Source organism: Saccopteryx bilineata, chromosome 4 (genome assembly GCF_036850765.1).
Source record: "Saccopteryx bilineata isolate mSacBil1 chromosome 4, mSacBil1_pri_phased_curated, whole genome shotgun sequence".
NCBI lineage: Eukaryota > Metazoa > Chordata > Mammalia > Chiroptera > Emballonuridae > Saccopteryx > Saccopteryx bilineata.
In genome coordinates, this window is record NC_089493.1 from 267473439 (window position 1) to 267500984 (window position 27546).

General features: G+C 48.7%; 1 protein-coding gene across 2 annotated transcripts; it reads left to right on the plus strand.

Annotated features, from left to right (window-relative positions):
• On the plus strand, positions 1 to 26229 carry NCF1 (neutrophil cytosolic factor 1). 2 transcript variants are annotated; one of them, XM_066278128.1, is made up of 12 exons: positions 1 to 226; positions 1379 to 1466; positions 14396 to 14476; positions 17922 to 17997; positions 18146 to 18311; positions 19357 to 19415; positions 20561 to 20683; positions 21152 to 21259; positions 22073 to 22190; positions 24236 to 24343; positions 24896 to 25041; positions 25139 to 26229. In XM_066278128.1, exons 2-12 carry the CDS (start codon positions 1440 to 1442, stop codon positions 25258 to 25260), a joined length of 1134 nt encoding a protein of 377 aa, XP_066134225.1. In that variant the 5' UTR covers positions 1 to 226; positions 1379 to 1439; the 3' UTR covers positions 25261 to 26229. The 2 variants fall into 2 exon arrangements, with proteins under 2 accessions (XP_066134225.1, XP_066134224.1); XM_066278127.1 differs by lacking the exon at positions 1379 to 1466 and having other exon boundaries at positions 2 to 226.
• The last annotated feature ends 1317 nt before the right edge of the window (positions 26230 to 27546 follow it).

The window sequence follows — 27546 nt, forward strand, 5'->3', positions numbered from 1 at the left end:
CCTAGGGAGTCCCAGAAACTGAAAGAAGAAGGAAGCTCTTTCTGCACCCTCCTGCCACTAGCCTGGCCGCGACAGCAGCGACTTCCTCTTTCGAGCCCATTTAAGGCCCAATTCGGGGAGCACCCGGAGAAGTGAGGCCGCGCGCAGCCCCGCCATGGGGGACATCTTCATCCGCCAAATCGCCCTTTTGGGCTTCGAGAAGCGCTTCGTCCCCAGCCAGCACTACGTGAGTAGTGGGAGCGCTTTGCCGGCGCGCCGGGGCAACCCGGGGCAGGTGCGCGGGGGCCACATAGCGCGGTCCCCGCGCCGCCCCCAGGGCCACCGCCTGAAACACAGGTGCTCTGGGCACCTGAGGGTGGAAGCGCGAGATCGTGGACAAAGGGCTCCCCGTCTCTGGTCTTCAGTCTGCCTGTCTGGGTCCTCAGTGAACGTGGGCCCCTTAAAAAGACGCGCGCCCTGTCGCCCTGGCTGGCCAGCCCACCTCATCCGTGGTTCTCCTGCCCCACCCAAGAGTTCCTTCTCCGCGCCCCGAACCCTTCTTGGCAGCCAGCCAGTCAAGCTTACAATCCGGGACTTGCTCCTCCGGGCAGTCCTCCCTGATCATCCCAGCGTTTAGGGAGTGATCCTCCGGAAGGAAAGGAGGGCGGGAGGCCGGTGGGTCCTCTGTCCCTCCAGACGCCCCTGGGGTCAGTTACCTGAAGGTCCAAAAAGTAACCCCTCCCGCCTCTGGGGAGCTAAGGAAGTGTCTGCCCAGACCTGGCACCCCGCCACAGGGGCCTCCCAAACCCAAGGAAAGGCCAGGGAGGGTCTCTGTTCTCTTTTCTCTCCCTCTCTCTTTCCCTCTCTCTGTCTCTACCCACTCCTTCCTTCTTCCCTCCCTCCTTCCCTCCCTCACCCCTTCTCTCTGAGTATAAATTTTATGAAACGTTTGAGAGTAAGTTGGAGAGGTTGTTTCTTAACCTCTAAATACTCTGGTGTGTATTTCTTAAAATCAGTGACATTCTCTCATAAAATCACATTGCAAATGTGTCAAAATCAGGAAATTAACATTGATAAAAACAATTATCCAACCCACAGACATGAACAGATTTGACCCCTTGTCCTATGTGTCCTCTGTAGTAAGGATATTTCATTCAGGTCCTGGAGCCAGTCCAAGACCACCGGTGACATTTTAGTTGTCTCGTTAGCCTGCCTTCAACTAGTTCAGTCTTAAGTCTTTCTCTGTGCTCTCTACTTTGACATTCTGAAGAGATGGGGCCAGTTATTTTATAGAATGTCTCGGTTTGGTTTCCTCTGCTACTTCATTCGCTGCAGGTTGTGCAGAGAGGGCAGGAATACCCCAGAAGTGATGCTATGCTCTTCTCGTTGATCCTGCCAGGTGCAGGAGACTGACCTGTTCCCATATTGGTGATGACAGCTTTGATTACCAAGTCCTGGACATGTCCTCCAACTTTCTCTACTGTCAGGTTACTGTTTTCCCCTTTGTAATAAATAACTGACCTGTGGGGGGATTATTTGAAGTTATGTGAATATCTTGTTCCTTATAATCCTTGATGGTTCTTACCCGAATCAAATTACTATAATGAATGCCAGAGAGTGATTTCTAAAGTCTATCATTCCTTCTGCATTTATTATTTAACATTTTACTCTAAGGCCTTTTCTTCTCCCTTATTGACCTGTCAATATGGATCCATGGATTCTGACTTGATTCAATGGGTTATAATCCATCGCTATCATTACTTACTTGGATGCTCAGATGGCCCCAGATTTGGCCAGTGGGAGCTCCTTCAGGTCGGCTCCTGTGCCTGCCGTTCCCTGAGCACATTCTTACGTCTGGTACGAGACGGTCCAGGTTTACTCTCCCAGCCCACCCCTGGACTCAGCCATTTTGCTGAGGACTCCTGACTCTTTAGTGGGGAGTGATATTAGAACCCAAGATCTGGCCCTGGCCCATTGGCTTAGTGGTAGAGCGTCGGCCTGGCGTGCGGAAGTGCCGGGTTCGATTCCCGGCCAGGGCACACAGGAGAAGCGCCCATCTGCTTCTCCACCCCTCCCCCTCTCCTTCCTCTCTGTCTCTCTCTTCCCCTCCCGCAGCCAAGGCTCCATTGGAGCAAAGTTGGCCCGGGTGCTAAGGATAGCTCCATGGCCTCTGCCTCAGGCGCTAGAATGGCTCTGGTTGCAACAGAGCAATGCCCCAGAGGGGCAGAGCATCGCCCCCTGGTGGGCGTGCTGAGTGGATCCCGGTCGGTCATACGTGGGAGTCTGACTGCCTCCCTGTTTCAAGCTTCAGAAAAATACAAAAAAAAAAAAAAAAAAGAACCCAAGATCTGGAAGCTAAGTGTGCTCACTGCCACTGAGGTGTCATCACAGAAACCAGAGGACAGATGAGAAAAGAGCCATTTCATATCATTCTTGCTTTTCACCATTTTACATTTGTAGCTTCTTTCTCTCCCCGTGAAAAGCCTGCCTCCCAACAACATCTGTTTACTTACTCCTTTGCTCAATTCTGCAATACATATAACCTTATTTCAGAATTACTACACCCACAGCACTATTAACGATAAACCTACAAACCTGTTAAGTCAATTCTAAGTTTTCTTTGCAGTTCTTTTGGTCCTTTTATCTTCAGATGAAGAGGAGTGAAAGTATTGTAGCTAAAAGTTACTTGGATTTTTTCTTTTTAATTTTTCTTGAATATGGTTGCTATCCATTTGATACATAAATAATGTTGTTTCTTGTTTCCAACTTTGAAGATTAAAAAAAATTCTTATCCATTTAACTTTTGGCATTTTAATTATGATGTGTCTTGGTGGGGGGTCTCTTTGGATTTGTCTTGTTTAGGACTCTCTGAGCTTCCTGGACTTGGATGTCTGTTTCCTTCACCAGGGTGGGGAATTTTTCAGTCATTATTTCTTTAAATAGGGTTTTCTGTTCTTTCTCTCTCCCTCTTCTCCTGCTGGGATTCCTATGATTCAAATAGCATGCTTGATGATATCCCAGAGGTCCCTTAAACTATTCTCACTTTTTAAAAAATTCTTTATTCTTTGTGCTGTTTTGAATTGGTGATTTCCACTTCCTTGTCTCCCAGCGTGCTAACTCATTCTTCGGCATCAATTAAGCTGATGTGGATCTCTCCTAATGTATTCTTCATGTCAGTTACTGTATTCTTCATTTCTGACTGGTTTGTTTTTGTGACTTCCATCTCTTTGTTAAATTACTCACTGAGTTCATCTGTTCTTCTCCCGAGTCATTGAGCGTCCTTAGAACCAGTGTTTTGAGCTCTTCCTCTGATAGATTGCTTGTCTCCGTTTCATTTAGTTCTTTTCCTGGGGTTTTTGTCTTGGTCTTTAATTTGAAACATATTTCTCTGTCTGCTGCTCATTCTGGCTGTCTCTCTGTGTTTGTTTTTATGAATGAGGTAAAAGAGCAATCTCTCCTGGTCTTGAAAGCATGACCTTGTGTAGGAGCTATCCCTTTGTAGACTGCATGTGCCAGGTGTTTTTGGCAAGCCAGCTGGAGCTGAAAACCTGGGGCTGGAGCATTCGGAGACCTCAGGGAGTCCTGGGGGCAAGCTTCACTGGGGCTGGGAGCTGTAGCTGCAATGAGCCCAGGGCCAAGGGAAGTCACTGGGCAAGCTGTGCCAGGACAGGTAGGCAAGCAGATAGGAGTCGGAGTTGGAGTAGGCTTCAGTTAGGCCCCCCCACCCCAGGGGCAAGCTAAACAAGGTCCTGGAGCTGAAGCTGGAGCAGTGTGAGCCCAGGGACTGTTGCTGGAGTGGGCATGGTCTACAGCAAGTCCAGGGCACAAGTCATCCTTGGACAGAAGTGTAGCTAGGGCAGGTGCAAAGCTGCGGAGAGTCCTGGAGGCAAGCAGGGCAGGGCCATCCTGACAGGCTGGCTGGAACCTGGGTCTGGAGATGGCAGGCTGCAGAGAGTCCTGGGAACAGGCGACACTGCTACTTTGGGCCTGGGGTGCACTTGGACGTCGTTGGCCTGCAGCTAGAGCACCTGGATCAGGAAGTGAGGGCACAGTCATGCTCTGTGGTCTTCAACCCCAGAGAGAATTCCTCCAGTTCCCCACCCACTTGGCAAATGCTCTAGGGTTAGTAAGTAGATTTCTTTCCTGTATAGCTAAGGTGTCCTTTAAACAGTGTTTTTAAGCCTGACCAGGCACTGATGCAGTGGATAGAGCATCAACCTGGGACACAGAGAACCAGGTTCAAAACCCTAAGGTCACCAGCTTGAGCACTGGCTCATTTGGCTTGAACTTGGACTCGCCAGCTTGACCATGGGATCATAGTCATTGCTGGCATGAACCCAAAGGTTGCTGGCTTGAGCTCAAGGTTGCTAGATTGAGCAGGGGGTCACTGGCTCAGCTGAAGCACCCTGGTCAAGGCACGTATAAGAAAGCAATCAATGAACAACTAAGGAACCACAACAAAGAATTGATGTTTCTCATCTGTCTCTCACTAAACAAAACAAAACAAAACAAAAACCAAAATAAACCACTGTTTTTAAGCTGTGCCCCAGGGCAGGTGACTGGCCATGTGCAGCGATGGGATTCAAATAATTTAACAACCAGTTCTCTGCCCTCATGACCATTTTAAGTATAAAAAAATGATATACCAAAAGGTAGTTTATTATTTCATGCATTTAATACTTAAATAAAGAACAATAAAAGAGGTACACAAAACTAGATTATAAGAAAGTTCAAAAATATTAATGAAAAAATATTAAATACTTGACAAAAAACATTAAAACTGTTACTTAAGATATTTTCATATTGCTTCTTTTTTTAAATTTTATTTTATTTTTTAGTGAGAGGAGGGGAGGCAAACAGACAGACTGCCACATGCACCCTGACTGGGATCCACCTGACGAGCCCACTAGGGGGTGATGCTCTGCCCATCTGGAGCCGTTGCTCTGTTGCTCAGCAACTGAGCCATTTTATTTTTTAATACGAGGGAGCCATCTTCAGCACCTGAGGCCAACTCACTTGAACCAATTGAGCCATGTCTGTGGGAGGGGAAGAGACAGAGACAAGGAAGGAGAGAGAGAAAGGAGAGGGGCGGAGAAGCAGATGGTTGCTTCTCCTGTGTGCCCTGATCAGGAATTGAACCCAAAGCATTCACATGCCAGGCCTATGCTCTACTACTGAGCAAACTGGCCAGGTCCACCATATTGCTTCTTGATCAGCACCTCACTTGCAATTTTTTTCACATATGGATGGAATGAACATTACCATGGATACTTAGAATACAGTGTTGTGCAGATGAACGTTAGAAAAGAGTAAGGCAGGCCCTGGCCGGTTGGCTCAGTGGTAGAGCATCGGCCTGGCGTGCGGAAGTCCCAGGTTCGATTCTCGGCCAGGGCACACAGGAGAGGCGCCCATCTGCTTCTCCACCCCTCCCCCTCTCCTTCCTCTCTGTCTCTCTCTTCCCCTCCTGCAGCCAAGGCTCCGTTGCAGCAAAGTTTGCCCCAGTGCTGAGGATAGCTCTGTGGCCTCTGCCTCAGGCACTAGGATGGCTCTGATTGCGGCAGAGCTACGCCCCAGATGGGCAGAGCATCGCCCCCTGGTGGGTGTGCTGGGTGGATCCCGGTCGGGCGCATGAGGGAGTCTGTCTGACTGCCTCCTCGTTTCCAACTTCAGAAAAATACAAAAAAAAAAAAGAGTAAGGCATGTAAATTTGTGATTTCCACATTGGGTGGCTGCCCAGACACCCACCTTAGAGAGAATTCTGATTACAAGTGCTATTTTAATAACTGGTTTGCTAAACTCAAAAAATTAGGAATTGGTTCTGCGGATCCAGTGTGAACCAGATGAATTCCACCACTGGCCATTTGTTGGATGGGGTGCCCACCTACCTGTCTCCTGGGCTCCTGTGTGCTCTGTGTTTGTTGTGCAAAAGCTGTTTAGTTGGCCTTGAGTTCTTCGTCAGGGGGGATTGCTTTGTCTGTAAGTGGAAATTCAATGTGCTCCTGGGAGGAGGTTGCTCAGAGTCCTCCTACAGTGCGTCTTGAACTGAAGCCCCTCCATGTTGATTTAATTTAATTTTGAAATATGTAAAATAGTCACATGTGATCAGACATCAAAACTTTATAAAAAGCCTGACCAGGCAGTGGCGTAGTGGATAGAGTGTCAGACTGGGATGTGGAGGACCCAGGTTCGAGACCCTGAGGTTGCCAGCTTGAGCGCGGGCTCATCTGGTTTGAGCAAGGCTCACCAGCTTGGACCCAAGGTCACTGGCTCGAGCAAGGGGTCACTCGGTCTGCTGTAGCCCCCCCGATGAAGACACATATGGGAAAGCAATCAATGAACAACTAAGGTGTTGCAATGAAAAACTAATGATTGATGCTTCTCATCTCTCTTCATTCCTGACTGTCCCTATCTATCCCTCTCTCTGACTCTCTCTCTGTCTCTATAAAAAAAAAATTTTTTTAAATTAAAAAAAACTTTATAAAAATATGTTCTCAAAGACTCATTCTGGTTCATCTTTTCTATATTTCATTTTACAAAAATAAGTGTGTGTGTGTATTATGAATATTTTCTTTTTTTAAATTAAAAAATTATTGATTGATTTTTAGAAAGAAGAAGAGAGAAAGAGATAGAGACATTGATCTGTTTCTGTATGTGCCCTGACCTGACTGAACCTGCTCCCTTTGTGTTTCAGGATAACACTCTGACCAACCACACTATCTGGTCAGGGCTTATTATTTCTCTGTACTACACATAGATAACAAACAAGGTGACAGTATATGTTCTATTTTTTATTTTTCTATGACATCCTGGAGTTTCTCCCTCCAAATTAATTCATTGAGTCTTTTTTTTTAATTAAGTGAGAGTAGGGGGGTCAGAGAGACAGACTACTGTGTGTATCTTAATGGGATCCATCTGGCAAGCCCCCTATGAAACAATGCTCTGCCCATCTGGGGTGTTGCTTCATTGTTCTGCAACTGAGCTGTTTTTAGTGCCTGAGGTAGAGGCCATAGAGTGATTGCAGTGCCCGGGGTCAACTTGCTTGAATTGATTGAGCCATGGCTGTGAGGTTGGGGGGAGGAGTGGAGAAGCAGATGGTCACTTCTCTGTGTGCCCTGACTGGGAATTGAACCTGGGACAGCTGGGCTGACACTCCACCACTGAGCTAACTGGCCAGGGCCAAGTCTTTTTTTTTACATTTTTAATTATTTCATTGTGTGACTATGCCATTGTTTCTTCAAACAACCATTTAGATTTTCAATAATTTAGAATTACCTAACCATCCTGCATTTATGTTATTATGAGTAAAGCTGAACACCTCTTTATATATTTAAGGGTTACATATATACACATGTGTGCCATGAACTCTTTGTTCATGCGTTTTGCTAATTTTTCTTTCAGATTTTTTGTCCTTTTTTCTTCAAATTTAAAAGCTCTTTATGCCTTAGCCAGATAGCTGTTTGTTAGAGCATCGTCCTGAAGCACAGAGGTTGCTGGTTCGATCCCTGGTCAGGGCACATACAGGAACAGATTGATGTTTTCATCTCTCGCTCTCTCTCTCTCTCAAATCAATAAAAATAAACCCCAAAACTAAAAGTTCTTTATGTCATGGCCAGGTAGCTCAGTAGAGCATCATCCTGATATGCCAGGATGTGGGTTTGAGCCCTTGTCAGAACACATACAAGAATCAAGCAATGAATGCATGAACAAGTAGGGCAACAAATTGATCTCTCTCTCTCTCTCTCTCTCTCTGCTCCTTCCTCTTTCTCTAAAACCAATCTATAGGGCTGGCTTTAGCTCAGTTCCTTCGAGTCAAGTTTGCTTGCTAAAATCAATAAATAAAATTTAAAAATGTTTAAAAAGTTTTTCATGTATTAGAAATATTAACCCTTTATCTGTGATATGTATTGTGAATATTTTCTTCTAGTTCATCATTTGTTTTGGCTTTGCTTATGGTTATATACACAACATTTGAAAAAATTTAATGTATTTGAAACAGCAATCTGTCACTGCCTTTTGGTTTTGAGTCAGTTAGAGTGTCCCATATACCAATGTTTCCTTCTTGTGTTATGGACCAAAGTTGGGTCATTTGCCCCATCACACACAGAAAGAACAGATTCTGAAACAAGTTTTTCACACAGAAAAGGGGTTTTTATTACTGAGGTAGCTAGATGAGAAGACCGGGAGAAAACCCAAATCAGTCTCCTCAAATAAAGATTTGAAGCAAATTTAAAGAATTAAGGTGAGGAGGGGCTATGCATATTCATTCATTCATTCTAATGCGCGGGTCTGAATGAATATAGTCTTAGAACTAAGCCATTTAAGGGAAGGAGTGTGAAAGATGGCACGACAGAAGAAGGTCAGTTCAATCTGGCAGAGTTTGATTGCTTAGTCCTATATGTGTCCATATTTGGTCGAGGCACCTGATCTTCCTGACTGGTGGGCCTTGAGTTTCTTCAAGGGTTGCTGATGGCACCATATGATTTCACTTATATGTGGAATCTAAAGAACAAAATAAACTAACAAACAAAATAGAAACAGACTCACAGACATGGAGGACAGACTGACAGCTGTTAGAGGAGATGGGGGTGGTAGGCTGAGTGAAAAAGGTGAAAGGATTAAATAAACAAAAAATAACTCATGGAACACAGACAACAGTGTGGTGATTACCAGAGGGAAAGGGGTGGGGGAGGTGGAGGAGGAGGGTAAAGAGAAATAAATGGTGATGGAAGGAGACCTGACTTGGGGTGGTGAACACACCATGCAGTATACAGGTGATATATTATAGAATTGTACACCTGAAACCTGTATAATATTATTAATCAATATCACCCTAATAAATTCAGGTTTTTAAAAAAGAGTTCTGGATGGCAAATAAGGGCACATCTGTTACTTGAATTCTGGGAACTTGGTTCTGCTGTGCTCTGGAGGTCAGGTGAGGGTCATCTGACTGCTTACTGTGCCTGCTCAAGCCGCTGGGACCGGTTTGATCCGGCTAGGACTGACTGGTGGTCTCTGGAGCACTGGGAGGCAGCTGGTGTTATCTGCTGAAGAACAGTAGAACATACTAGAGAGAAAAAAACTACTATGGTCTGGTTTCAGTCTTTGTTCCCCCGGGGCCAGCTGGTTTCAGTGTTAGGGCGTTTTTACTTGCACGTATGTGGTTTCAGTTTTTACACTTACATCTCTGATCTACTTGAACTTTATCTCTGCTGTGTGATGTGAAAAATGACCGCAGTTTTACCCTTTCTGAAAAGACTGGTCAGTTGTTTCAACACCAATTTTTTTAAAAATCCACTTTTACTTCTGTGGTTTGGAGTGGCACTTTCATCATATCCTAAATTTCCGTATGTACTTGGTCTGTTTCTAGACTTTCTATTTTGTACTACTGTTTTTTGTTCATAGTACCACACTGCTGTTTTTTTTATTTTTTATTTTAAAGTTAAATTAAAATTTTTTTATTTGAGAGTGAGAGAAAGAGACCAAAAGGAAGAGAGTTGAGAAGCATCAACTCATAGTTGCTGCACTTTAGCTGTTCACTGATTGCTTCTTATACGTGCCTTGATGGGGGGGGAGGGTTGTCTCCAGCTGAGCCAGTAGCCCCTTGTTCAAGTCAGCAGCCTTGGGCTCAAGCCAGCAACCTTGGACTTCAAGCCAGCGACCATGGGGTCACGATCCCATGCTGAAGCAGGCAACCCTGTGCTAAAGCCAGATGAGCCCACACTCAAGCCAGCAACCTCCAGATTTCAAACCCGGGACCTCAGCATCCCAGATTGATGCTCCATCCACTGTGCTACTGCCTGGTCAGGCTCATTTCTGTTTTTTGAAAAAAGTTATTGTGATAAAATATATACACAATGAAATTTACCATCTCCACCATTTTCAAGTGTAAGTTCAGTGGAATTAAGCACATTCACATTGTTGTGCAACCACCACCACCACCCATCTGCAGACCTTGTTCATCACCACACACTGAGCTCGTGCCGGTTAAACACTGACTCCCCATTCCTCCCTCCCTGATGACCACCATTTCACTTTCTGTCTCTATGAATTTGCCTGTATCCTTTTGTGTCTGCTTTATTTCACTTAGCATGTTTTTGAGGTTCATCCACATTGTCAGAATTTCCTTCCTTTTGAAGGCTGGATACATTCCATTGTATGCATATGCCACATTTTGTTTATCCAGCCAACTGTTGAAGGACACTTGAGATGCTTCCACCTTTCAGCTGTCCTGAATAATGCTGCTATGAGCATGGGTGTGTTCTTCAAGAACCTGCTTTCAATTCTTTTGGATGTATATCTAGAAGAGGAATTGCTGGATTATATGATATATGTTTAATTGTTTAAGGAATTCCCATGCTGTCTTTTATAGCCACTGCCCCATTTCCACCAACAGTGGACATAGGTTTTAATTTCTCCATATCCTTACTGGTACTCGTTTTCTGAGGTTTCAAAATTATTATTATTATTGATTTTAGAGAGAGAGGAAGGGAGGGACAAAGGGAGAAAGAGAAAGAAACATTGATATGTTCCATTTATTTATGCAGTCATTGGTTTATTTATTATTATTATTATTACTATTATTTTTTTATTTTTTGTATTTTTCTGAAGTGAGAAGTGGGAAGGCAGAGAAACAGACTCCTGCATGCGCCTGACTGAGATCCACAGAGCAGGCCCACTAGGGGGCGATGCTCTGCTCATCTGGGGCATTGCTCTGTTGTGACCGGAGCCATTCTAGTGCCTGAGGCTGAGACCATGGAGCCGTCCTCAGTGCCCAGGCCAACGTTGCTCCAATGGAGCCTTGGCTGCAGGAGGGGAAGAGAGAGATAGAAGAGAGATAGAGAGAAAGGAGAGGGGGAAGGGTAGAGAAGAAGATGGGCGCTTCTCCTTTGTGTCCTGGCCAGGAATTGAACCTGGGACTTCTGCATGCTGGGCTGACACTCTACCACTGAGCCAAGTGGCCAGGGCTATAATTTATTTATTTATTTATTTATTTATTTATTTATTTATTTATTTTTAGAGAGAGACAGAAAGGAAGGGAGGGAGGAGAGAGAAACATCAGCCTTAGCTGGATAGCTCAGTTGGTTGGAGCATTGTCTGGAAGAGCAGAAGTTACTGGTTTGATCCCTGGTCAGGGCACAGACAGCAACAGATTGGTGTGTCCCAGTCTCTCTCTCTCTCCCCTTTTGTCTCTTTGCTTTAAATTGCAACAAAAATTAGGCCTGATCTGTGGTGGTGCAGTGGACAAAGTGTCGACCTGGAAAGCTGAGGTCACCGGTTCAAAACCCTAGACTTACCCAGTCAAGGCACATATGGGAGTTGATGCTTCCTGCTCCTCCCCTATTGTGTCTTCCCTCTCTCTCTCTTTCTCTCTCTCAAATGGTAAATAAAATCTTTAAAATTTTTGCACATCTCTTTTCCCCTCCCGCAAAATCAATAAAATAAACATTAAAAAAAAGTTTGAGAGAGAAGCATCAACTCATAGTTGTGTCACTTTAGATGTTCATTGATTGCTTCTCACATGTGCCTTGACCAGTGACCTCTTGCTCAAGCCAGTGACCTTGGGCTCAAGACAGTAACATTGAGCTCAAGCCAGCGACCTTGGGATCATGTCGACCCCAGCGACCCTGTCACGCTCAAGCTGGCAAGCCTGTGCTCAAGCAGATTAGTCCGCATCCTAGCTGGCGACCTTAGGGTTTTGAACCAGGGACTTCAGCATCCCAGGTTGATGCTCTAACTGTGCCACCATGGGTCAGGCTTTTTGGTTAAGTCTTGTATGTGCCCTTACCAGAGATTGAACCCTCAACCTTGGTACATTGGGACCGTGCTCTAACTAGCTGAGCTACCCGATCAAGGCTGTTTTCTGGGTTGTTTTTTTTTTTTTTTTTTTAAAGAATAATTTTCCTAACGAGTGTCAAGCACACTTTCAATTATAAAAGTTTTATAGTCTGTTTTAATATCTGATAGGGACAGTTTCCCACATACCTCTTCCTTTTTAGGGCTTTCCTAGTTATTATGATATTTTTTCCATACTTATTTATTTACATATTGTTTATGTTTGCTTTTGTACTAAAATGACAGTGTTGGGTAGTTGCCACAGAAACCAAAGAGCCTGCAAAGCCTGAATGAAGTATTTAGTATCTGGCCCTTTACAGAAAATGTTTGTTGACCCACCCTGGTCTGATATCTGAATTAGGACACTCAAGACTAATCATGAACATTAGAATTATCTGTAGTTTATTCCAAAAGCTGCCTGAAGTTCATCATATACTTCTTCCTTTTAAACAGCTTCACTGACATAATTTACATACCAAATAGGTCACCCATTTAAAGTGCAAGATGATTTTTGGTATATTTGCCAAGTTGAACAACTATCACTGTAATCAAATTTTTAGAACATTTTTATCATCCCCAAAGAAACCTTGTATCCACTGGTAGCTATTCTTTTTATTCTCTAAGGTTTTATTCTGAAATTTTTTAAACCCAGTGCTCTTCCGGACAATGCTCCAACCAACTGAGCTTTCCAGCTAAGGCTGATGCTTCTCTCTCCTCCCTCCCTCCCTTCCTGTCTCTCTCTCTCTAAAAATAAAAAATAGCCCTGGCCACTTGGCTCAGTGGTAGAGTGTCGGCCCAGCATGTGGAAATCCCAGGTTCAATTCCCGCCCAGGGCACACAGGAGAAGCGCCCATCTGCTTCTCCACCCTTCCCCCTCTTCTTTCTCTCTCTCTTTTCCCCTCCCACAAAGTTTAAAGAATTTTACAAATGAAATGAAATAAAAACAACCAACTTCCAAAAAACCAACCACTCATAACCCACTACCTAGACTTGATCTACCATTAACATTTTCCTATACTTGTTTAATCACACATTTATTTACTTTTTGTTGCAGTTTAGAAAAATTTTTAAAGATTTTATTTACCATTTGAGAGAGAGAGAGAGAGAGAGAGAGAGAGAGAAGACACAATGGGGGAAGAGCAGGAAGCATCAACTCCCATATGTGCCTTGACTGGGTAAGTCTAGGGTTTTGAACCGGTGACCTCAGCTTTCCAGGTCAACACTTTATCCACTGCGCCACTACAGGTCAGGCCTAATTTTTGTTGCAATTTAAAGCAAAATTGCAAAAATCAGTATACTTTGCCTTATATACTTCAGCTTGCATAGGCTAGAGTTCTGTATTCCTTTGTAGTTTTATTTTTTTAATGTAAAACTTACATAAAATGAACTCCATACATCTTAGTGACACATTTGCTGAGTTGTGACAGTGCATGTCCCCGTGTAACCCAAACTCTCTTCAATATATAAAGCATTGTCATCACTCTCAAACGTTCCCTCGTGCCCCAGTCATCCCTCTCCTACCCCCAGAGGCAACCGTTGTTCTGATTGGCTTCCACCTGACATCAGTGCACCTGCTGTAGAACATCCGGGTATGGAATCCTGCAGTGTGGAGCTCTCAGAGTTCCGCTTCTCTAACTAATGCTTTGGGGAGTCATCCATGTGGCTGCATCTATCAGCAATTTGTTCTTTCTTGTGGCTGATTGGTATTCTCCTAGCTATTTTTGTAGGTTTGTTTTTCTTTACCGAGGTCTTTTTAATTTTTTAAAAAAATAATGGCTTTATTGAGATACACATAATTCCTATACCATACAGTACACCTAGATAAAGTGTACAATTCAATGTTTTTAAAAAAAAAATTTTTTTTAATTCATTTCAGAGAGGGAAGACAGAGAAAGAGAGAGAGAAGGGGGGAGGAGCTGGAAGCATCAACTCCCATATGTGCCTTGACCAGGCAAGCCCAGGGCTTCGAACCAGCGACCTCAGTATTCCTGGTTGATGCTTTATCCGCTGCGCCACCACAGGTCAGGCAATTTAATGGTTTTTAGTATATTCACAGAGTTGCACATCGTTATGACAATCAATTTTAGAAGATGTTCATCACCCCCAAAGTACCCCTACACCTGTTAGTGGTTATTCCTCATTCTTTCCCCCACCTCCCCTCCCCTCCCCCCCAGCCATCCCACTACCTGGCAATCACTAATCTACTTTCTGTCTTTATAGACTTGTTTATTCTAGACATTCTGTATACATGGAACCACATAATACCTTACTGAGTTCTTGTGTTGTTAGGGCCCAGCCTTTTCTATATCTTATCTCCTGTAACTCTGTCATACCAACCCTAAGGTGAGGTACTGCTTTTATCTCCAATAACAGCTGAGGAATTGGAGTTACTATGAGAAGCTGATCATCTTGTCTTGGGTCCCAAAGCTGGAGAGTGGCATGAAGTCGGTGACTTTTCTGTGGCCCAGGTTGCTCCAAAGAGGGCTCCACCCCCAGTTCCTTAGGCCACCACCAAGGGGTGGGGGGCTACCCAGGTGCATAGCAAGGCCCCGTTGGAAGCTGAACTAGGCCCTCCCACCCCCAGGTATACATGTTCCTTGTGAAGTGGCAGGACCTGTCTGAGAAGGTGGTCTACCGGCGGTTCACCGAGATCTATGAGTTCCATGTAAGTGCCTGATGGGCAGGGGGTCACGGAGGGGACACCACGCCTGGCCCCAGCTCAGCCTTTTGGGGAGGAGAGTGACTCAGGTGCTGGCTGGGAGCTGAGGAACCTAGAATCTGCCCCTACCAGCCCACAATTAAGGGGGCATCTTTTAAACTTTAAGAAGTTTACATTTTATTTATTTATTTATTTATTTATTTTTGTATTTTTCTGAAGTGAGAAGTAGGGAGGCAGACACAGACTGCCCATGTGCCTGACTGGAATCCACCCGGCATGCCCACCAGGGGGCAATGCTCTGCCCATCTGGGGCATTGCTCCATTGAAACCAGAGCCATTCTAGCACTTAAGGTGGAGGCCATGGAGCCATCCTCAGCGCCCAGGCCAACTTTGCTCCAGTGGAGCCTTGGCTGCAGGAGGGGAAGAGAGAGATAGAGAGAAAGGAGAGGGTGTAGGGTGAAGAAGCAGATGTTTGCTCCTGTGTGCCCTGGTTGGCAATCAAACCCCGGACTTACACACGCTGGGCTGACGCTCTACCGCTGAGCCAACTGGCCAGGGCCTCTTAATATATTTTTAATTGTGGTAAAATATGCATAACATAAATTTACCATTTTAAGTGTACAACTCAGTGGCATTAAGTACATTCACAATGTCGTGCGACAATCATGATCATCCATCTCCAAAGTGTTTTCATTTTCCCACACAGAAACTCTATACCCATTCAACACGAATTCAAGGGGGCATTCGTCAGGGACACATTTGCTCTGTCCCCGGCAGCAGACAGCCTGGCCAGTGTCATCACCAGTGTTGTCATCCCAGGAGCTGGCACCTTCACTCCTGGTCCATGGCCTGATGAGGACTGCTGGTGGGTCAGAAGGAGGGCTGATAATCCCAACACCCAAGACACTGGGTCCTTTGCGGGTGCCTGCTGCCACCACGTTTTACACGAGCAAATCTCAGAGGGCCCCCACACCAGCAAGTGGTTGGACAGAATTGGGGGTGTTTCCTGGAGGGTCATGGTGTGCAGAGCTCAGCTGCCTTGGCCGAGTCTGAGACAGGTCCGGCGAATGGAGGGTACACAAAAGCCAGATGGGTCCCTCGGGAGCCCATTCCACATGGAGGGTCCTCCTTAACTAGGCGGGAGTCCTGGACTGTGTGGCTTCCTGCATTTCTCTTGTGAGAAAAATTTAAAGTGAAATGCAGATAAATGCAAAGATGACTAACCAGTCCCACACACCCAGCACCTGGCATCACAACTGCTGTCACTTTGTTGTTTGCTACAAGGGTTTTTTAAGATAAGAAAAATAAAATGTTACAAAGGAAATGGAAGGCTTCCTTCATCCCATACTTCGTCCCAGCCCCTACCCTGGGTGACTGCACACACACACACACACACACACACACACACACACACCCCACACACAGCTCTAGAACAATATGCAGTACTGTTGAGTGCATCTTCTATAGTCTATATAAAAGCCATCAGTATGCCACTGGCTTCCTTCTCTGTCTCATTGCCATCACTAGGCTATGTTTTTGAGACCTGCCCTTGCTGATAGGTGTGTGGCTCCATCTCACCTCTTTAAAGGGTTCTGGGTTATTCCACTGTAGGATTATCCCCTTTTATTAATTGGTGGATTCATTCATTCAACAAATATTTATTGAGCATCTATTAAGTGCCAGGCATGCTCTATTTGGTGAACAGGAAGCACTGCTAAAGGTGACGAGGGTACAAACAACAGATGTAAATCCTTGCCTGACCTTGTAGACCTTAAGTTTTAGTGGAGGAGTCAGGATAATGGATCAAAAAATGAGTAATTTGTATAGTCTGTGAGATGATCATTAAAACTAGGGAGAGAGGCCCTGGCCGATTGGCTCAGTGGTAGAGCGTCGGCCTGGCATGCAGGAGTCCCGAGTTCGATTCCTGGCCAGGCCACACAGGAGAAGTGCCCATCTGCTTCTCCACCCCTACCCCTCTCTTTCCTCTCTGTCTCTCTCTTCCCCTCCCGCAGCCAAGGCTCCATTGGAGCAAAGTTGGCCCAGGCGCTGAGGATGGCTCTATGGCCTCTGCCTCAGGCGCTAGAATGGCTCTGGTTGCAACAGAGCAATGCCCCAGATGGGCGGAGCATCACCCCCTGATGGGCGTGCCGGGTGGATCCCGGTCGGGTGCATGCGGGAGTCTGTCTGACTGCCTCCCCGTTTCCAACTTCAGAAAAATACAAAAAAAAAAATTAGTACAAATAAATGTTTTTATACAGAAAAATAAATAAATAAATAAATAAATAAATAAATAAAACTAGGTAGAAAAATAAAGTGGGGAAGGGGAAGGGGAGGCCTGGGTGGGGAAGGAGGGCTATTGTCAGGGATAAGACTTTACTGAGGCGATGATATCTGAGCAAAGACTTAAAGAAGGGGAAAGAGAAAAAGAGAGTGCCATTGATATATGTAGGGGAGGAATGGGAATAGCAAGTGCAAAGGCCCTGGGGCAGGAGTGGGCCTGGAGTATTCAAGGTTGGTTGGGGCAGAGTGAACAAGGGGGAAAATGGTGGCAGAAGGGATGAGTGAGATGGGCAGGCCCAGGTCTAGTGCAGCCTTGTGGACCAGCATGAGGCCTTTGACTTTCACTCTGAGTGAGGGACAGGCAGAGAATGTTCTGAGCAGGGGAGGGACAGGATACAATTAAGGTTTGTTTTTATTTTTAGTGTGCATGCATGTGAGAGGGAGAAAGAGAGAGAGAGAGAAAGAATGAGCGAGAGATAGAAAGGGGAGGGGCAAGACAGACAGACAGGAAGGGAGAGAGATGAGAAGCATCAACATGTAGTTGTAGCACTATACTTGTTCATTGATTGCTTCTCATATGTGCCATGATGGGGGGTAGGAGACTCAAGCCTAGCCAGTGATCCCTTGGTCAAGCCAGCAACATTGGACTCAAGCCAGTGACAATGGGATCATGTCTATGATCCCGTGCTAAAGCCGGATGAGAATGAGCCCGCGCTAAAGCTGGATGAGTCCACGCTCAAGCCGGTGACCTCAGGGTTTCAAACCTGGGTCCTCGGTGTCCCGGGTTGATGCTCTATCCACTGCGCCACCAGCTGGCCAGGTCAATTTAGGTTTTAAGAGGATCCTTTTGGAAGTTGGATTGAGGACAGGCAAGAGTGGAAGGGGGGAGTGACATAGGTTGTAAAATCCAGGCCTGGTGGAAGCTCTGACCAGGGTGCTGGCAGTGGGGCTAGTGAGAAAGGTCAGATTCTGGATAAGTATTTGGAGTAGAAGCGAAAGGATTTGCTGGTGGTGGAGTATGAGGTGGGAGAGGAGAGAGAGAGAGGAAGTGAGTACGCCGGCAGAAGTTTGTAGCCCGAGCGATCAGAAAGGTATTTAGGTTGTTTCCAATGTTGTGCTTTTACAGTGTTGTAATGAAAAAATATTTCTCCACATCTTCTTTTCTGTCTAGAAAACCTTAAAGGAAATGTTTCCTATAGAGGCGGGGGACATCAACCCAGAGAACAGGATCATCCCCCATCTGCCAGGTGAGGGCCTGAGTCACATGGGTGGGGTCACCTGTCCTGGCTCCCCTCATCTGCCCTCCAAGCTGTCCCCTCCTTCCCCACCCCTTCTTGGACTTGACCTTGAGAATGTGCTCACTGGCTCTCTGGTGCCCCTCTTTGATCTGGTCAGCACCGAGGTGGTTTGACGGGCAGCGGACAGCCGAGAGCCGCCAGGGCACACTCACTGAGTACTACAACACGCTGATGGGCCTGCCGGTCAAGATCTCCCGCTGCCCACACCTCCTCAACTTCTTCAAGGTGCGCCCCGATGACCTCAAGCTCCCCACGGACAGCCAGTGAGTGGCCTCCTTGTCTTGTTCTGAGGCAGGTGGGAGAGGATATGGAGTGCTGAACCCCACCCTAGACGGGGACAGGACTTTCCTCACGTTACAGATGAGGAGGCTGACGCTCAGAGAGGGAAAAAGACTTGCCAAAGTCACACAGCCAGAAAGAGAAGGAGGCGAGATTCCAACTCTGCCCTGGGTGATCTGCAACCACTCAGCATCTTTTCCAAGTCTCCACTTAGACCCGACTGAGCCTCACAGCTCCCAGAGGCACTGGGGTGGGGGTGGATTTGAAAGCAGTTTACTCACATGTGATAGGGTGGTGAGGGCCAGGTGCAGTCCCGGATGCTATAGAGAGCGCGTACACATGGTGAAGTGCGAGGATGTGTGAGGTCGGTGGCCTCTGTTATTGCTAAACACATCTCAGGCCCCTGGCTCCCTTTTGTCACCTCATTCTCTGCCTGTCCCTGCCTCTGCCCCTGCCCCTGCACCAGGGGTCTCCTGTCCTCTGGGTTCTGCATGGAAATTATCTGAGAGGCTGAGTGAGGTCTCAGAGGAACAGATTGAGAATGTCCCTGTCTCTGACCCTCTCTGGTCACTGAGTATGGAGGGAGACTGGGGGACAGGGCTGCCATAGACCACTGCTCCAGTGCTTACTGACCCCTGAACACAGCCCTGCAGGGAAGGGTAGCTCCATCCAGGGCTGGGGGTGCCCACTTCCCACTGGCTGCTCTTTCTGGGCTCCAGAAGAAGGGAGCTGATCCAGGAACTGACAGGAGCCCTTCCCAGACCCAGTGTGTCTCTATCAGGCTGACTCAGGAGGCCCTTGCTGGCTGTGACAGCTGGTGCCTTCTCCGTGGGATCCCTGCCTCAGGCTGGCCAAACAGCCACCTGTAATCCCCAGTGCCCTTTCTGGCCAGTCCAGTCGCTACCTTCTCTCTGCAGAGGCCCCCAATTCCCACACTCCTTTCGCTTGTGGAAGCTCTGTAGGTCCGCCAGAGCATCCCACTGCCCCGTGGGGGGCTGGGTGTCTAACCCAGATTGCTCTCTCCTGTAGGGTGAAAAAGCCAGAGACATACCTGGTGTCCAAGGATGGCAAGACCAACGCTGCTGCAGGTGAGAGGGCTGGCGGCAGCCAGTGCGGGCCACCCTAAGGGGACATGATCAGGGACCCGAGCTGGGGAGGTATAGGGAAAAGAGCAGGGGGTGAGAGCAGATGTGAAGAGTGTTGGTGGCTACACGAACGGGATCTTTGGGCCTCACTGGTCAGCAAAGGGAGTTCTGTAGAAATGCAGGCTTTTGCCTTGCCTCCGCGGCTACAGAGCCCAGCACAGATGCTGGGGGATCTTGACTGGGCCCTGACTGTCCTCCCCACACTGGAGGTCATCCTCTCTCCGAGTGTGCGCCCTGGGCGGCTGCGGCTGAATGAAAGGACAGGTTTGGAGGCAAAGGTGGCCTTCAGGGGGACACAGAAGTGTCTCATCCAACTCTGGCTGCCATAACAGTACCACAGGCTGGGCAGCTGGAAGAACAAATATTTATATGTTTCTCCAAGTTCTGGAGCCTGGAAGTCTGAGATCTGGCTTTGAGAGTTGGTTTCTGCTGAGGCCCCTCCCCTCGGCAGACGGCTCCCTTCTTGCTGCATCCTCACACGGCCTCTCCTCTGTGCACACTCAGCCCTGGTGTCTCCCCCTTTTCTTATAATAAGGACACCGGTCCCACTGGGTCAGGGCTCCATCTTTATGATCTTGCTTAACCTTCATCACTCCCTTAAAGGTTCTACAAATACAGTAGATTCGAGAGTACTAGGGATAAAGGCTTCGGTGTATGAATTTGGGATGGAGGGAGGCACAGTTCAGCCTGTAACACGGCGACAGCAGCAGCGTCACCTGGGGGCTGGTTGAAAATGCAGACTCTCTGGTCTCACCACAGACCTATGTGATCAGACACTCATTTCAGCTTGAGCCCTGGGTGATTTCTGTGCACATTAAAATTTAGGGGGACTGCTTGCTACCTCATCAAATGAGAAAGGGAGCGCAGGTGAAGTGTGTGACTAGCGTCTGTAACACGCTAGGTGCTCGCTGAATGCAGGGCTGCCGTTTCCCAGTCTGCAGGGTTCATCCACCTGCAGCATGCCAGGAGCAGGGTGGGGATGGAATGCCAGTGCCAGTTTTGGTGGCCTCCACAGGGGACCACAAAGAGAGCCAGGAGGAGGTGGCCATGCCTACTACATGCACTCACCCTGTCTTCCCTCTGCCCAGACATCACGGGCCCCATCATCCTGCAGACGTACCGGGCCATCGCTGACTATGGGAAGAGCTCGGACTCTGAGATGGCTCTGGCCACGGGCGATGTGGTGGATGTCGTGGAGAAGAGCGAGAGCGGTCAGCCTCCTGCCCTGCCTGGACCTCCATCCCCTGCTGCTTGTGCCCATGGCCACAAGCCCCTACCAAGGCTCTGCCCCTCAAGCAGCCTTGGGCCTCTTTCCCGTCTGGCCCTGGGGCCCTGACTGTCCTCCTCACACTGCAGGTCACCCTCTCTCTGAGTGTGCGCCCTGGGCGGCTGTGGGTATCTGCACACATAGTGAGGGTTCACTGTGCACCTCCGGGGCTCATATCCGGGTGGGCAGGCCGACTGCTCATCATGTGTGTGAAGATAGTTCCAAGCTGTGATTCTGTGGCCGTGTGTGTGTGTGTGTGTGTGTGTGTATTTGGGTGTGGAGTGTGGTGAAAGTTACATTTCTGAATTTGAGCGTTGGATGTCTGTGTGTCTGTCAGAGTGTCCTCGCCACTTTGATGGCTGAGGGAGGCTGCCAGGCCCAACCTTACTTCTGCCTCACACCCTGGGCACAGGCTGGTGGTTCTGCCAAATGAAGACAAAGCGAGGCTGGGTCCCAGCCTCCTACCTGGAGCCCCTGGACAGTCCCGATGAGCCAGAGGACCCAGAGCCCAACTATGCAGGTGGTACCCCCTGTCCTCCACGGCCATGAGGGTATGGGAGGAGCCTGGGAATATTGAACCAGAAGTGACTCCTTTGGGGTTGGGCGTGATGGAGACTGGACAGAAGGAGAGTCAGGGCTGAGACCCCACAGCTTGGGTTGGGGGCTTTGGTAGAAGGTGGGCAGGGCAGGGAACCAACCAGGAGGAGGAATAGAGGTGATGAGGTCAGCCTGGGATACTGGATGGCAGTAGGCTGGGGCCAGGTTCAGTGGGAAGCTGAATGGTGAGTATTCTTAGTGAGCCCTCCTCAGGAAGGAGGGCTGCCTGGAGGAGGGAGTATCATTGCTGACTAGAGGGAAAAACTGGCAGCCCCTGGGCTGGATGGGGCCCTTGTGGAGTTTGAAAAAAAAAATTAGAATTGGTTACCTATATTTTAAAATGGAGAGATTTCACAAGTTTATGTGGACTCATGGCTCCTCTTTGAAAACGGGAAAATGTGTGTAAACTGGGCCTGCAGTCCCAAAGGCCTCCAGTGGCTGGAGCCGACTTCAGAGCCACTCCTCTATGTAGGTGCCTGACCAGGGCTTGAAGTCATGGGAGCTCCTGGCCGCTGGTGTGGATTGTGGTGGGTGGGAGTGGGAGAACTCTCCTGGGTGGAGAGGGTAGACAGGGCAGATCTCCAGGATGCCCAGATAAGTGTCTGGGAGAAACCTGCAGAAGGGGACCAAGAAAGACCAGCTGGAGGAAGCCCAGGGCCAGAGAGGAGAGGAGGGGTGCTGAGTCCTGTGCTGGGCAGAGCCTCACACCATGCTTCTCCCTCTCACTGTGGACCAGGTGAGCCCTACGTCACCATCAAAGCCTACACTTCTATATTAGAGGATGAAATCTCCCTCAAGGAGGGCGAAACCATTGAAGTCATTCATAAGCTCTTGGACGGCTGGTGGGTCATCAGGTAGGAGAGCATCCCTCCCACCCACTGCATCTGTCCAGGCCCGGGACAGGGCCTGATCGGGCTCATGGCTGACTTGGTGCTGAGTTGGTACTAACTGGGCTTTGTGACACTGAGTAAGCTACAGCTTCTCTATGAGCTCAGTTTCCATTATGGTAGATGAATGATAATCCCACCCTACATGTAACTTGGACTGTGTCCTCATCATTTTTTTTTCTTTCTTTTTTCCAAGTGAGGGAAGATAGTGAGACAAACTCCCACATGCACCCTAACTGAGATTCACCGGGCAACCCCTGTCTGGGGCCGATGCTCAATCAAGCTATTTTTAGTGCCTGAGGCTGATGCTCTCAGACCAACAAGCTATCCTCAGAGCTCAGGCGTGATGCTGGAACCAACTGAGTGACTGTTGTGGGAGAAGAGGGAGAGAACGGGAGAGGGACAGGGAGAGAAGCAGATGATTGCTTCTCCTGTGTGTCCTGACTGGGAATGGAACCTGGAATGTCCATACGCTGGACATACTCTAACCACTGTGCCGTCTGGCCAGGGCCACATTTTTCCTTTATAATTTGGGGTCACTTGCTCTGACCAGTCCATCAGTTATCCCTTCTCCAGCAACACAACTAAGTTTTGTAGTAATTGTCACGTTTGATAGCTGGTAGATCAGACCCACTATCCCTTTTCCTTTTAAATAGTTCACTGCAATTCCATCCTAATTTTCCCTCCAGTTCTGGGGAAAGGAGAGCCACCGGGTCTCCCCAGGTTCTTGTACATGCTTTCAGAGCCTTGGGTTAGCAGGGCCAGCCCATGACTCCAGCGGACTCATGGACACAACACCGTCCTCAGCATGGCCTCAGGCTGGAGGCTTTGAGATGCTGTTTCTCAATTTTTTAGACCCAGACTTACTTAACTTCTATTATATACCCCTGAGAATCTGCTTGTGATTCTTCCCCAAACCAAGAAGAATTAGTTCTACTGAGCGAAGTTTGGATCATGTAAAGTTTTTTCACTCCCAAATATAATAGTGAGAATGGGGTAAAAAAAATCTTTTCGACAAATGGTGCTGGAACTGGGTATCCATATGGAAAAAAACAAACCTAGACCCCTGTACCTCACACCATATGGGATGGATCACAGGGTCTTTGTTTTTGTTTTGTGTTTAAATTTTTAAAAATGTACTCATTTTAGGGGAAAGAGAGAGAGAGAGAAGTGGGGGAGGAGCAGGAAGCATCAACTCCCATAAGTGCTTTGACCAGGCAAGCCGAGGGTTTTGAACTGTGACCTCAGTGTTTCAGGTCCATGCTTTATCCCCTAGGCCACCATAGGTCAGGCTTGGATCACAGATTTTATTTACCAAGCACAAAAACCAAACTTAAAAGGTTTTGGAAGAAAGCATAGGAGAACTTGGTGAGTGGAGTTGGGAAAAGTTTTCTTAGTATACAAAGGCAATAATCATAAAAGAAAAACTAACAAATACAATATTGCAGTTTTATATCAAACGCACATCCCTGGGGAGATTTGGATCTGCTAATTTCTTACCCTTCCCAATGTCACAGCTTGTAAGCCCTGTGTTGCACAGATGAGGAAACTGAGGCCCAGAGGGGCAGGGTCTGGTGTTGGCCATTTCCGTGTTTGCACCCTCCCAGCTGCCTTGAAGCCAACTGTCTAGAGCAGGGGTCCCCAAACTACAGCCCGCGGGCTGCATGCGGCCCCCGAGGCCATTTATCCGGCCCCCCGCCGCACTTCTGGAAGGGGCACCTCTTTCATTGGTGGTCAGTGAGAGGAGCATAGTTCCTATTGAAATACTGGTCAGTTTGTTGACTTAAATTTACTTGTTCTTTATTTTAAATATTGTATTTGTTCCCGTTTTGTTTTTTTACTTTAAAATAGGGTATGTGCAGTGTGCATAGGGATTTGTTCATAGCTTTTTTTATAGACCGGCCCTCCAACAGTCTGAGGGACAGTGAACTGGCCCCTTGTGTAAAAAGTATGGGGACCCCTGGTCTAGATGGAGCCCTGACCTTCTCACTGCCCGGGCTTCTGTGTTGCAGGAAAGACGATGTCACGGGCTACTTCCCATCCATGTACCTGCAGAAGGCAGGGCAAGACATAGGCCAGGCCCAACGCCAGATCAAGAGCCGTGGGGCGCCGCCCCGCAGGTGAGTCCTTGGGGCTGGGGGGACTGGGCGGGGCTGAGGAAGGTGTACCACGGTTCCCCTTGTCGGTCCTGAGTTGGCAGGATTGCAGCAGGGGGTAGGGGCTCCGAACCTGCCTAGAAGGCAGCACCCTCACCAGGTCAAGGGTCTGGACATACCCCCCCCCCCCCCCCGCGCGCCACGGCGCTGACACCCGGGCGGGATGGGGAGGGGGGCTAGAAAAGCAGGTGTGAGGTGGCGGTGGAGGCGCTGATGCCCAGAGTCTTTGGGGGTGGTCCGTGAGGTCTGTGCCCTCCGGAGGGCTTCCTGGGGAGGGGCCGGCTGAAAGCTGGTGAGGGGCGTGGGAATGGACCTGGGCTGTGCGGCACTGCACAAGGGTCCGCGTCGGTGAAGGGCAGCCGCGTCCAAGCTGTGGCGGATCTGCCCTTCCCCACCTCCCCCGGTCTCTCCCCACTCCATCGGGTCAGTCGTTGGACCCCAGGGGTGCCCATGCGAGTCCGTGCGGCCAGGGACGCGGCCGTTCGATGACCAACGTCCCTGTCCCGCCGGGCCCAGGTCGTCCATCCGCAACGCGCACAGCATCCACCAGCGATCGCGAAAGCGCCTCAGCCAGGACACCTACCGGCGCAACAGCGTCCGCTTTTTGCAGCAGCGCCGCCGCCAGGGGCGGCCGGGGCCGCAGAGCGCAGGGAGCATGTTGAGTGAGTGCGGGGCTGGCCTGAGGCGGGGCGGGGAGCCGGGGCTGGGGACGCGGGCTGGAGGCGGGGCCTCTTACACGGCCGCGCGGTCTGCCCGCAGAAGAAGAGCCGCAGACGGACCGCTCGAAGCCGCAGCCGGCGGTGCCCCCGCGGCCCAGCACGGACCTCATCCTGCACCGCTGCAGCGAGAGCACCAAGCGGAAGCTGACGCCCTCTGCTTGAGGCCCGGCCGCCGCCCCTAAGTGGCGCTCTGGCCCCTCCGTTCCCTCTCGCCCGGATGCCTGTATATTTGTAATTAAAGCCCCTGAGGCCCGAATGCTTAGTTACCCGCCCTCAATAAATGTTGCTTGGAGTGGACAGAGGCTCCGCAGAGATGCCCGGGGTGCTGTGCTAGAATTAGGAAGGGCTGTGAGCTCTGCTGGTGGGGGGAAGTTGCAAGAGCCGAGGTCCGGTTGCATACTGCCCTTGCCTTGGCCAAGATCAAGTTTGCACAAGGCCAAACAAATGCAAGAGGAACTCCTGGCCCCCGCTGGAGTCAGAAACTGCTTGCTCAAACTCTGGCAGAACAGTCTTAAACAAGGGATGGACACAGGGCGCCCAGGGCAACGCATGGCTTTGTGTGCGCACATTAGTTGACAAAAAATAGATAAAACTGTAATTTAGGTATAGGGAGGAGGCACCTCTGATTATTTACTGAGAGCCTGCTCCGTTAGGAGGCTGTGCCACCAGAAAACAAATATTCAGATGAACAGAACCTAACCACTCACCTCCCCCCCCATTACTGCCAGCCCATGGCTCAAAGGCTTTACTGGTGGATCTTTCCCAAAACGCACACTCTAAGGTGCACATTGGAGCTGCAAATCTTGCAAAAGATGCAGCTTGTCACGAAGGCCATAGGGGCATGAAGAGGAACTCCTCCTCTGGGGAAATGGCTGCCTGAAAACAGGCAAAGCTGGCTCCCTTAGAGACCAGAGAAGATGGGCAAGGGGACAGACCTTCTCAAGAGAAAAACTGACCATCAGACCATTGAGAGAGGCCTTGAGAAAAGCACTGGGCCCTTAGATCCTGTTGCTTTTTGCAGACCCGTTTGCTGGAAAAATCCAGTATCAAGAACTGTCAGGCAAAGCTTAACCACAGGCCACTCCAACCTTTTTTGCTTGTTCAGATGAAATTTTAACTTTAAGAAATTAAATACAGTATAAGATAAAATACTTATTTTCAAAACTTTTAGTTTCATTTCTTTTTCAAGGTAAAGTCCTTTCCCCATGTTTTTCTGCATTTCCGGTTCCCTGCAGGTGTTGTGCTGGCCCCACCACAGCATGCTGGTGTGGAGGCCCTGGTGGCCTGGCGGGTGTGCTGAGAGCAGGAGGGCACTCCCGCAGGCCTCTGCCAGGCACAGGGACGCTGACGGGAAGCCGCCTGTGGGCATGCAGCAGGTGCCAGGGTCTGAGTTAGTCCTGCATGCACTATCTATCTGTGCAGCCAGGTTTCCTAAGTCCCAGCATAGTGCTGGGCTCCTTACATTGTCTCTGGTTCTGGAAACAGACCTGTCGGGAGATGCTTTATGGATGAGGAAACCAAAGCTTAGGTGAAAATAGGGCAAGTAGGTGGCAGAGCTGGGAGGTGGATCCAGGCTTTCTTTTTTCTGATTCCAAAGCCCTACTGGACCCACTACATTATTCTGGCCCGCAGAGCTCATGATCTGTGCGTCAGTCCTGGTGGGCAGTGCCCTGGTTGAGGGACGGTCAGAGGAGGGGGTGTGATGTGGAACATCAGCTTCCAAGCCCTCCGCAGCCGCCCACTTCCACTTCCATTCCCTGTGTTGGGAGAAGTAAGCAGCTCTCTCCTCTGCCCACCCTGGATAGGAATACAGGGCCTTGGGACAGATGCAGGCCACCTATGCCCTGGGAACTGACAGCAACCCACCAAATCCAGGCTCCAGCTTCTGGGCTGGGCCTTCCCTATCTCTATGGCCACAGCACTCCAAAGTGCTCCCGTTTGCAGACACCGCATCACCATGACTGCTGAAAACCATCCACTCATTCAGTCGTGTTTCCCAGTCACATGAGTGACAGTGGTGGAGCTGTCCTGGCCCCAGCACACATTGCAGGGTATAGAAGGAACCTAGGGGCCTTCGGAGTTGATTCACAGCACCCCACAAATGGTCCAGTCAACAGAAGGCAGCTCAGGCTGAACCCTGCTGTCCCATCCCTATCACCAATGGGCTAACCACCAGGGAGCCATGCGTAAGACAGAGGATGAACTGAGGCAGCACAACAGATCTTCATGTCAGGCACAGTGGCCATTTAGAAAAGGAAAAAGAACATGAGCTTTGGAGTCACATGGACCTGTGACCTATCTATAAATTGAGGAGGCTGAACTTTTCCTGTCTACCACTCCATGTAGTCTGATGATTACCCAAGATCCCAAATCTTAGGCAAGTCTGGTTGATGCAGGGCTCCACTCTGACATTCGGGGTCCATATCTGCTCAGGTGTACCAGGCGCTG

Excerpts from the sequence above, each read along its gene's own strand:
- NCF1 (XM_066278127.1), top strand. The coding sequence starts at position 155 with ATGGGGGACATCTTCATCCGCCAAATCGCCCTTTTGGGCTTCGAGAAG. Across the intron at positions 20,684-21,151 it reads CGTGGAGAAGAGCGAGAGCG|GCTGGTGGTTCTGCCAAATG; the intron begins GTCAGCCTCCTG and ends CCCTGGGCACAG. Across the intron at positions 25,042-25,138 it reads GAGCGCAGGGAGCATGTTGA|AAGAAGAGCCGCAGACGGAC; the intron begins GTGAGTGCGGGG and ends GTCTGCCCGCAG.